Genomic DNA, 12,021 nt, shown 5'->3' with positions numbered 1-12,021 from the left:
ATCTGTAAACAGAATAATAATGCCTACATTTCCAGATTTTATTACCACCCTGTATATTTACACGTTATTTATTTATTTTAATATTTATTTATTTTGGCTGCACTGAGTCTTAGTTGCAGCACGTGGGATCTTTAGTTGCGGCATGTGGACTTCTTAGTTGTGACATGCATGTGGGAACTAGTTCCCCGACCAGGGATTGAACCTGGGCCCCCTGCATTGGGAGCGCGGAGTCTTATCCACTGGACCACCAGGGAAGTTCCTATACATGTTATTTTTTCTCAACCATTTGAGAGTAGATTATATTCATTTATCCCTTAATACTTCAGTGTATCCTTAAGAACAAGGACATTCTCTTACATCTCTTAGTCTGTTTGGGCTGTTATAATAAAAATACCATAGACTGGGTGCCTTATAAACAACAGAAATTAATTTCTCCCAGTTCTGAAGTCTGGGAAGTCCACGACTAAGGCACTGGCAGATTCAGTATCTGGTGAGGGCCTGATTCCTGGTCATAGACAGCTCACTGTGCTCTTACATGGTGGAAGGGGCAAGGGATTTCTCTGGAGTCAATATAACAGCATTAATGCCATTCATGAGGGCTCCCAAAGGCCTCATCTCCAAATACCATCACCTAGGGACTTAGGATTTAACATATGAGTTTTTTTTTTTTTTTTAAGGGAACTTTATTTTTATTTATTTATTTATTTATTTTTGGCTGCATTGGGTCTTCGTTGCTGCGCAGGCTTTTCTCTAGTTGCAGCTAGCGGGCGCTACTCTTCATTGTGGTGCGTGAGCTTTTCATTGCTGTGGCTTCTCTTGTTGAGGAACACAGGCTCTAGGCATGTGGGCTTCAGTAGTTGTGGCACAAGAGCTCAGTAGTTGTGGCTCACGGGCTCTAGAGTGCAGGCTCAGTAGTTGTGGTGCACAGGCTTAGTTGCTCCAAGGCATGTGGGATCTTCCCGGACCAGGGCTCGAACCCATGTCCCCTGCCTTGGCAGGTGGATTTTTAACCACTGTGCCACCAGGGAAGCCCTAACATATGAATTTTGAGGGGACACTAATATTCAGTCTATAGCAATAACCACAGTACAGTTATTCAGGAAATTTAATTTGAGTACACTACTTTTATTAATCTATAATCCTATTCCAATTTTGTCAGTTTTCTCAGCAATGTCCGTGAGCGCATTTCCCCCTCTAGTCCAGGATTCAGTCGAAAATCATGCGTTGCATTCAGTTGTCTTGTCTCTTTAGTTTCCTTTAATGTGGGGGCAGTTCTTCAGTCTTTCTTTGTCTTTACGACATTGACATATTTGGTGAACAAGGCCAGTTATTTTATGGAATGCTCCTCAGTTTGGGTTTGTCTGATGTTTTCACATGATTAGACTCAGTCCCTTCAGAATACTATGTGAGCACTAGTGGGAACTTCTCAGAGGCACACAACGTCCATTTGCCTCTTGCTGGTCCTTTGAACACGCCCCATCATTTTGGGGTGTGGCACTTCATTACTTTCTAGCACAACAATATGTGCCAGTCTCATCGTGTACTTTCCCTGCCCCAGCCCTGGAATCAGCCACTTCTCTAAGGAACCCTGGTTTATTCTAGTGGATGTCATCCCGTCTCTTTGCTGTCCATTTAATATCCATCTAGCTCTATTTATCTCCTGTCTATTAGGTTGGAATCATGCATTTTACATGCATTTCACAAATCATAAGCATTTTTGCATGTCATAAACATTGTCTGAAAACATGATTTTAAATGGCTGTGTAGTGTTCGATCATGTAAATGGATCGTCATTTTAACAATCTGCCTTTATAAATAATGCAGCAGTGAGTGTCCTCAGCATATACCCCTGACCACACCTCTGAACGTCTCTGATTGAGCATCATGTATAAATTGGGAAATAGTTTAGGCCATTTGAGTTATAGGAGGTTAGAGAAGCAACTGTTTTAGTTAGGAATGGTGTGGAAGCTTGATGCGTCTGTGAAAGGCTGGGGGTGGAAAGGCTGCTCCACGCAGGGGGTGCCATGGTGAGCAGAGAGATGGAGGTGGCATGGGGCCTGGTGTGTGCAGGGGACCTTTTGGTGACCCGGGTCCTTCTGTGGTCTTTATTGGGAAGCGGAAGGAGCAGAAATCGGCTGCAGGGTCTGGTGCCCTAGTGAGAAGGGAAAAGAGTGTGGAGGCTTCTTCCTCCACTGAGCGGAGGATGAGCTTGGAGAGCTGTGGGGCTCCAGGGAGGATTTGGGACACAGCTTGAGTGTAGTGAGGCATGAACCCCCGGCGTTTGCAGCTTTCCCCTTTGTCCCCTAGCTCTGTGCCCTCTCTCCTCCCCTTGAGCTTGGCTTTGCCAAGCTGGCCCTGTCCTGAGGGCAGAAGGCCCAGCAGCAGCGTTGCTTGGTTTCTTTTCATTGTGCTGTAATGCCTGTGGCCTGTTTAGCACAAAGCCCTCCTTTTCCAAGGCCCCTGCTCTGGGGCAAGGATAGGGGAGCTGGCCCCTTGTCCTGGGCCTCACAGCAGCAATGGGGCTATGGGGGAAGGAAGGCCTGAGGGCTGCGAGCTGGGCACCACCGTGTTTGAGTTCCACCTGGGGACAGTGCCTGTGCTGGACTTTGGAGAGGGACCCTACCTCACTCGAGGGTCCTAAGTAAAGCAGAGAGGCTGTGCTGGGCAGGAGAGACTGGGAGAGGGCTTGGCACCAGACCTCCCCTCCAGTCTGCGTGCTCAGTGGTGCCCGGGAGCTGCTGAAAGGCTTGGCGTAGATCTCAGGGCATTGGGAGCAGAATGGGAGGCACGTGGAAGAGACATTGGGACAGTCACTGAGTGTCTTAATGGTCTTTCTGAGTTGACTTTAGAAAGCCCTCAGACCTGGGAAAGCTGCCCTCAGGTCACTGAGAAGTAAGGCCTCATTGGTGTTCCTCACCCGCTTGGGGAGTCCTGGGGACTGTGGGACACTGGCAGTAAGGATGAGCTGTGGGTAGTGTTCCCCATTGTCTGGAGGACGGAGTACAGAAACTCATCCAGTCTCCTTTCCCACCCCTTCTCCAGACATCCTTCTACGGTCGCTTCAGGCACTTCTTGGACATCATCGACCCTCGCACACTCTTTGTCACTGAGGTGAGTCATGGCCGTCACTCTCGATGGAGACCCCTTGGCCTTTATACCTTGTGACTTTGGAAGGTCCATAGGTCATCTGTGTGTTTGCCTTATACACATTATCTCATTTCATCTGAATCTCACCACATCCCTTCAAGGTAGATATATGTCATTATTATTATTTCAAACTTCCATAAAATTATTACCAAGTACATGGATTGTATTACAAGAGTTCATGCAGTTCAGATGCATTTAAGTAGAACAAAAAAGGATCCTTCATACCCTCTCCCTACACAGTTCCCTCCTCGGATAGGTGAGGCTGAGTATAAGGTATAGGTTACCTTTTATGTGTGAACCATCCTATGAGTTTTGACGAACATATTGAGTCGTGTCCACACCATGATGAAGATGTAGAACGTTTCTGTCACCCTAGCACATTCCTCATGCCTGTTTATAATCCATCTCCCACACCCCATGCTGAGCCCCTGGCAACCATTCATCTGTTTTCTGTCCCTGCTGTTTTGCTGTTTCTAGAATGTCATATGAGTGGAGTCCTACAGTATGTAGGCTTGTGTGTCTGGCTTCTTTCCCTTAGCATGGTGCTTTTGAGATTCATCTATGTTGTTGCATGTATCAGTACTTCATCCCTCCTGACCACTGAGCAGCATTCCATTGAGAGGATGTTCCAGAATTTGTTTATCCATCCACTTGCTGATGAACACCTGGGCTGTTCCCATTTTCTGATTATTATCAATAAAATTGCTCTGAGCATTCTTTGTGTGGACGTATGCTTTCATTTCTCTTGTGTGAATAACTAGGACTCGGATTGCTGGCTCATACGGTAAGTGTGGTAAGTAAATGTTTAACTTCGTAGGAAACTCCCAAACTGTCATTTAAAGATTGCTGTACATTTCACATTCTCATCTACAATGTTCTAGTTGCTCCACCAGTCCTTGATATTATCAAATTTAAATGTATTGTCAGATTTATTTGAGCCATCCCAAGAAGTGTGTCTTTATATCCTTTGTATTGTATTTACAGATGTGTACAGGAATGATACACATGTAAAGCAGCAGATATTTATTAAGCATTTTCTGTGAGCAAGGCAGTGTCATAAGCCCTTTACATGTAGAAGCTCGTCAGATTAACTCAAAGCAACCCTATGAGGTAGATTCTATTCTAAGTTCCATTTTACAGATGAGGAAACAGGCAGACAGAAGTTAAGTCTCATGCACATGGTGCTGGCCAGTGATGGAGCCAGGGTATGAACGCAGGTATGCTTGTCTCCAGAGCCCTCTGCATTCCTGTTTAGGTAACTCAAGTTTAGGGAACCCTCCCAAGATTACTCAGCTGGAAGAAGGCCTGAGCTCCCTCTCTGGGTCCCCACATACCCTGAGGCAAGTCATTGAGCCTCTGAGTTATAGCCCCCTGAGTAGACAGCACTTCTCTGCTCATCTTCTCTGTGCTGAGCATTGGCTTGCTTCAACTCTTGGAGGGAAAAGAAGCACACGGCCTGCTAGGTACTTGGACCTAGAACCATTCCCATTGTTCCTGGGAGAGCAGCCCAGTACTAGGCAATGCGGGAATTACCCTGATACGTGATTTCCTCCTGTATCTCAGGAAGGATGAAGGACTCAAGCATTTAACTGGCTGACCTTACCTCTGGATGTACTGCCTCTTAAGGGCAAGGCTGTTGTACTTCTGGGCCCTGTCTAGATTCTCCTAAGGAGTAATCAAAGTGATTCCATAAAAATTTGGAAGAGCGCCCAACTAGAGAAACTACTTACCTAGCCTAGGTTATGTGTCTTTCTTGAAAGCTCCCAAACGGTGCACAGCTAGATAGAGTTGCAACACAAATCCCAACATAAATGCCAGCTGCTTGATGGAGGAGGCAGTAAAGGCCAGTGCTTATTCAGGGTGGACTTCGAGGCACGTTGAGAGATGGTGGAGGGAGCCTTGGGAGGTCCGGAGGTTCTTCAGGGCTCCCCTGATTAACAGAAGCAGGCAGGGACTTTGGGGGTGGATGGGCAGCTGCAGAGCAGCACGCCGCCTGCGCTGTTCACAGGCACCTCTCCAGTCCACCCTCCTCTCATTCCCAGACCATTTCATTTTACTGCTCTCTTCCTGTACCACATTTTTGTCTTCAACTCTTGCATTTTGAAAGGTCCCAGCATTCTTGTATATCACTAAACCATCTTTTCCCTATTTCCCCATCGGTAAATTTAAAAATCTCATACATTTTTTTTTTTTACTATTAATTGAAATGTCAAGGAAACTTAACTATTTACTGACTAGGAAATAACCAGTGCAACAGAAATTTTAGAATAGTTTTCAAATTTCACATGTTTCTTCCCCTTATCAAAGATTCTGATAGGCTTCCTGGAAAGAACTAGACCTCTCCCTCCTGCATCCCAGCTGGGAACTGTTTCCAATACTACTTGCTGGCCTTTTGGAAATTTTCTGCCCACAGAAGATCTTCTAGGCCCTAAAAAATCTGGAAGGGCCGTGAGTGGGCCCTTCATGCCCTCCCTGGTTCTAGCCAAGGCAGGTTGCTTAGCAAAGTCATTTGCATGGAAACAATGAGAAATTAGAGGCACCAAGAGGAAAGAATCTCTTACCTGAGCCCCTCCCCCCAAAACTATGGTGCTACCAGGAGGGCCAGTTCCCCCTTCTGTTGGGCTCAGTCCACAGACCATGGCTTATGTCTTCAAAGCACTTTCTCTCCCAGAGCCCTTGGCTGGTGTCCTGGGAGGGAGCGTGGGGTGGTGGCTGCCCAGGGGGAGGAGATCTGGACAGGCCTGTTCATCTGTGAGGATGGGAGGAGAGTGGAGAACATGAGGAGGTGGCTCTGGAAGCCAGAGTGTCCTGAGGTGGAAAGATCCTGGGCAGCTTGAGCCTTCTGGTGACCCGGTTCTGAGGGGCATTAGCTGAGTCAATGGATAGACTCATCTTGAGAGAGTTTTGCAGCTACTTGTTTGCAATTTATAACAGACCAAGCTTTAAAAAGATTCCAACCCTTGTATGTGTAATGAGGTGGAGCAAATTTTATTCACCATAATTTCTCTTAGGAAGAAGGTTGTCATTGTTCTAAGAATGTCTTGAGCAAGGCTTCAGAAAGGGAGGAGGTTGCCTGCTTGACAGAGGAGGAAGAATTGTGCTTTTTGATCCTCCCAAAGAGAGGAGAGAGAAGGAACAAGAGGGAAAAACAGTGGGAAGGAGAGCGAGTAACCACGATGAACTGGAAGGCTAGTGTCTGGGGGCCCTTTTGAGATCGGTCATACCTGCTTGTGAAAGTTGCTGTCCCCTCCGCCATCATTCCTGGGATATTGTCATAAAATCTGCCTGGTTCCTGAGTCCAGCAAGAGTGAACTCTTTGGAGGGATCTTGAGGGGCTGTGAGTCTACTGCCAGGGTGCCGTGTGTGCAGGATTGGGCCTGAGGAAGGAAACCACCGGGACCTGGCAGAAGCCCTAGCTTTGTCCTTCCACGTAGGTCATGGAATTAGATTTAGATCCCTCAGGGCAAGGCTATACCAGCTGACCTCTAAGTTACTTTAGATTATGAACTGAAGATGAAAGGGGTTTGCTATTCTGAATTCAATAATTATTTAAGAGAATGAATGGTTGGCAGATTATCATTCTGAAGGACATAGAAAACCAACTGAAACAGTGTTAATAACACCAACTCATTATTAGTACTGGGGTAGTAATCTGAAACTATTTTGGGTGTATTGTAGGACAGAATAAATCGTTATACTGATGTTGGGAACCAGGGTTCTCACCATGGGAGTAGGGAGATACAAATATGGAGTAGGGGAAAAGACAAAAACTATGTGATGTTGTATTTGAATTGGAGGTATCAATATGAACTTATGATTTACACACACACACACACTTACATTTATATTTCTCAATTTCCTGGCTCTGTTCACTGAAAGGTCCATGATACCCCAGTAACAATGAACACACTTAGCACTCAGATCTTGGTTTCTAAATACCATTACTTACAAAAAGGACCCAGGGCTTCTTGGAGAGATGGCCAAATCCACACCCAAGGCAAAGAGACTTGCTGCAGAAAGTAAGAAATTGTTCATAGACTGATGGAGACACAGGAACAGGAAGTGGCTGCATCCCACTAGCCACATTCGGGACAATTCGAACATTAAGAAAAAGAAAAACAATGGATTATAATACATTGAATAATAAGAAGAAGAATCCATGAGTCCATAGTAAAACTAAAACTGTGAAAGAGGGAAGCTCATATTCACAGAAGAATGTCAGCTAATAAATGTAGAAGGAAATAAACATTGTGTAATCCTCAACAAAATAACTGATTTTGACAAGGATCATTAATGGATGCTATTTTCATAGAGTAAAAGTTGTTGGGAAACAGGATATTCTTATGCTTTCAGGTAAGTATCACCTCCAAATATTATTTAGCAATTACTAAGGGGAAAAGGTACCTTTACAGTGGAGAGCTTGGAGGACACCCCTTTCACCAGGTTACGAGGCAGCATCACTAACCATGAAAACAGCTGATATTGTGGGCCTCTTGATGTGATGTGGGTAGTAATCTCTAAATATTAAAGTCTAAAGAAGAAAATAAAAACTGCTCATTATCTCACCTGCAAGAAATAATCACAATTAACATTCTGGTATATGTATATGTACAAAATTAGGATGGTTTGTATAATGTGTATATAGATATAGATATATATGTATCTATATCTCACTCTATCTCTGTACAGACAGTCCCCAATTTAAGATGGACTTTATGATGGTATGAAAGCGATACACATTCAGTAGAAATCATACTTCGAATTGTGAATTTTGATCATATCCTGGGCTAGTGGGTACAATACTCTCTCATGTTGTTGGGCCATGGAAGCCACAGGTCCCAGTCAGCCACGTGATCACGAGGCGAAACCACCGATACACTTAGAACCATTCTGTACCCACACAACCATTCTGTTTTTCACTTTTATTACAGTATTCAATGAATTACATGAGATATTCAACATTTCATTATACAATAGCCTCTGTGTTAGATGATTTTTCCCAACTGTAGGCTAATGTAAGTGTTCTGAGCATGTGTAAGGTAGGCCAGGCTAAGCTATGATGTTCGGTGGGCTAGATGTATTAAATGCTTTTTCAACTTCAGATATGATATTTTCAGGAATTCCCTGGTGATCCAGTGGTTAGGACTCCGTGCTTCCACTGCAGGGGGCACAGGTTCGAGATGATCTTTTCACTTATAGTGGATTTCTCGGGATGAACCCCATCATGAGTCAAGGAAGATTTGTGTGTGTATTATGTATATACATGTATACATACATAAATATATATATATTTAAAATCGTATGTGACATATGTGTACATGATATATATTGGTTTTTTCCATGTAGCATATCATGAGCATTTTTCCTTGTCATCAAATGTTGTTTCAAAATGTGTTTAATAACTGTATAGTAATCCATCATGTGGCTATTCTCTAACTTAATCATTTTCTCAATTGACCATTTGGGTAGTTTCAAGTCTTTTGCCATTATAAATAATATTGCAATAAATATCCTTTGTACATAAATCTCCCCATATTTCTCTTTACTTCCTTTGGATACATTCCTGAAAGTAGAATTTCTGAATGAAAGGCATTTTAAGGCTTTTGATATATATTACCAAATTGCCCTGTAAATTGTACCAACCTGTACCAAGATTATATCAGTTTATGCTCTCAGTAGCAGTAAGTAAGGATGTCCACTTAAATGCATTCTAGACAGCATCAGATAGTCTAATTTTAAAATTTTTAATGGAATTTTTAATTTAAAAATTTCCAAATGTCAGTACCCTTATACACTTCAGGTTTTTGCCCATCTGTATCCGTTTTTGGCATACTTATTACATTGAATACAGACTTTTTATTTGCTTTTATCATCAATTTCCAGGCCTTTATAATTTGGGGAAATCATGTCTTATAGTATAAATAACCATCCCTGTTAGACTTTTAGGTCTAACAGGTAGGTTGTTTCCTACCATTTTTGCTTTCCTGCAAAAAATAGTCTCCAGCAAATCATTTTTCATTTCTGCTAAATTTATTTTTTAGAAAAAAATTCCCAAGAGTAGGGTATCCAGGCTGGAGACCATGATTGTTTTTATAGTTCTTGGGGTAGCTGGACAGATTTATTTTCTAAAGGTCTGTACCACCTGTTACGCTGCCAGAATTATATGGGTTTACCTCACATCGGTGTCCTGAAGGTGATCAGAGGTCTGCCACAGGGAAACAGAGCTCTCCCCATGTGTCCCTGGTTTCCTCTTCCCTTGGGCCTCCCAGAGGGTAGCTCATGGTTGGCGTGAGCCAAGAACCAATCTCAGCACAGATAACCCCGTGGGTCCCCGGACCGCTGGGAGGGAAGATGAGAGAAGGGCTTGAGACTCTGCCTGCACAGAAATTATTGGCTTTGGCCCCCAAATCCCACTGCTTGGGAGCCACAAAGAAATGGTTTAAACTGTGGTTGCAGACAAGGTAAGCATGCGCGGCCCTGCCCTTGTCAGGTGCAAGACTGGCCCAGGTGAGAGCAATCAAATACTCAGCGATCGGGGCAGGACGGGAGGTAATCTGCAGGCCCCGCCCCCCGCCCCCGCTGCCAATTCATTCTACCCTGACCATTGACACTCCCCTTCCTTCCTTCCTCCTTCCCTCCCCCACTTTTTTTTTTTTAAAGTTCTGCAAGCTTTGAGACTCCCAAACTTTTGACTGCCTGAAATGCCCATGTTTCAATTGCACCACTTTCGCTAAACATGCTCTGCAATTTCTCTGTGTGCAATTTCTCCTTCCCTTTCTTATCTGGGGTGCCTGGCCCCAGTAGGCATCAGCTTTTCAGGATGCAGGCGTTGCTGTGGTTTCTGTGGGAGACCACCCCTCTCAGTTACTGACTGTCATGAGGACAGGAGGCTCTTCTGTGTTCATGTCTCATAGAAATGGCCCAGAACTGGGATTGAGGGGACTTGGTGTTCCTAGGTGCCACCCCACCCACTCTGTGACCCTGGGTGCCAAAATGCCCTTCCCGCTCGGGCCCCAAATGTCTCAGAGAAAGGAATGCCTACGTGGTTCTGTAATATTCACACACTGGGGTATTCTCATTCACATCCTGTGTGAACTGGGCATGCATGGCCTCTTGGAATCCCAGGATTCTGTAAAACCAGCATCATCATTGAGGGACTCTGGCCTGCTGCTTTGGAACCTGGATCCCTAACCCTGACCATACCCTTCACTTCTCCCCGCCAGCAGTCTCAGTCATTCATTTTTGTTAAATGCTCATTATGTGTGGCCCTGTGTTGGTGATGGGCTGGGGTAGGTGTGTCCTGCAGTTCTGCAAAGATACCTAAAACCAGTCCCTTGCTCCCTGCACCTTGCAGTCTCTGACAGATAACATGGGCACATGCTGGTAAGTGGTCGGGGACCTCAGAGAGGTACACACCAAATGCTCTCTGGCTGTTCAGAGGACGGAGAGAACATTTCTGGAAGATTCCTGGAGAAGATGGCCCTGAGCCTTGAAGGATGGTTGGGGATGGGGATGGGTGGTGGTGGGAACAGTGTGGGCAAGATCAGGAGGTGGGAACCTGCAGGTACCACCTGGGGAGTGGGTGGGTCCTTTATCAGAAGTGGGGGTGAAATGTTTCTGGGTGTTCCTCACGTCCTGACCAGGTGCTGTCACTCCCATCCTATATTTTAACATATTAAATATTATAATAAATATTTAAATCATTTTGACATCCTCCCTAGACAAGCATGGATTATACTCAGTCTGCATTTAGCTTGGGCATGGGCTACAGGGTACCCCCTTCCCTCAAAAAAAGATTAGCTTTGCTTCTGATGACTTTCCTCATCTTTCTTTTTTGTGCCTTTCCTCCCTGTGTCCCACCATCCCCATTCCTGTCCGGTAGGGTCTCCTGCCTCTCTGCTACCACCCTAACACTCCATGCCTGCCCTTTTGCTTCCTTCTTCCCCTCAGGGCCTTGGGGTGGGACCTCTGTTCGAATTCTCTGCCCTGAAACAGACCTCCCAGGTGCCTGTTTCCTGAGGGAGTTTCCGGACACCATGCCCCATCAAATACACATGCTGTGACACTTTCTGGCAGTCTGGTGATGGAGTCTGGGAAGCAACATTGGGCCGTCCCTCCCCCAGCCCAGGGCTCCAGAGAAGGGCCTGCAGCCTTGTCTCCAAGCCAGCTGGGCCCCTCACCATCTTTGCATTGAGGGCCTAGCTGCCTGTTTGTTCCTGGTTGAAAAGACCTCCTACAGAGTTCACCCTGCCATTGACCCCCAGCTTTCCCCATCCCTCTCAAGCGTCACAATGCACTGGGGTGGGAGGAGGGTTTAAAGCAAACCTATCCCTCAAGTCTCCCTGAAAACCATCCCCTTCTCTGCTGTGAGGAGTCCAGCTCCCAGGACAGCCAGCCCTCAGGGACCTCTCAAGACAAGTGGCCTGGGGCCTTGCCTGTCCCACAGAGGTGCCAGGAGCCCTGACCCCTCAGCCTCTGACCTGGGGGGCCAAGCTGAGGCTTAGCAAGGCCCAGAGGCAGAAAAGCACGTTCTAGCTTTCCCCAGTCCTGCATTCGCAGACTTGTCCTGAGAAACTTTGGATTTGGTTCTTTCTCAGTGCATGCCAAGATCAGGGCTCTTTGGAACTTACCCCTGAGACAAGAGGCCTCCCTTTGATGACCATGTCAAATGAGATGGAATCTGGCCAGGTTCTTAGAGGAACTCAGGAGAATCCCTGGAGTGGGAAAATAATGAGAAAGCGGGGCCATTCACCATTCAGGGTGGAAAGTAGAGCATTCATTGTCGGGGCAGAGGCTGAGGCTGGGAGGAAGCAGGCTTGGGGTGGGGAGCTGGCCGCATCACTAGGAAGTTTTGGGGGGTTGCAGGGACAGCAA

At 45.7% G+C, this 12,021-nt stretch overlaps 1 protein-coding gene across 8 annotated transcripts in view; it reads left to right on the top strand.

The window, feature by feature from the left end:
- SFXN5 (sideroflexin 5) overlaps window positions 1-12,021 on the top strand; it is a 116,643-nt gene that overhangs the window by 9,786 nt on the left and 94,836 nt on the right. For all 8 annotated transcript variants that reach the window (XR_003438284.1, XM_027132014.1, XM_027132010.1 and 5 more), the window contains exon 2: window positions 3,043-3,111. Coding sequence is in view for 7 of the 8 variants with exons in the window: in XM_027132014.1 (XP_026987815.1) it covers window positions 3,043-3,111 (69 nt within the window). In the remaining variant the exon portion in view is untranslated. The remainder of the gene's footprint in view (window positions 1-3,042; window positions 3,112-12,021) is intronic.

Source organism: Aethalodelphis obliquidens, unplaced genomic scaffold (assembly GCF_003676395.1).
Source record: "Aethalodelphis obliquidens isolate GAN/ISIS:26980383/991018 unplaced genomic scaffold, ASM367639v1 scaffold40, whole genome shotgun sequence".
Taxonomy (NCBI): domain Eukaryota; kingdom Metazoa; phylum Chordata; class Mammalia; order Artiodactyla; family Delphinidae; genus Aethalodelphis; species Aethalodelphis obliquidens.
Note: the sequence above shows the minus strand (reverse complement) of the source record. Positions and strands in the feature narration are given on the sequence as shown.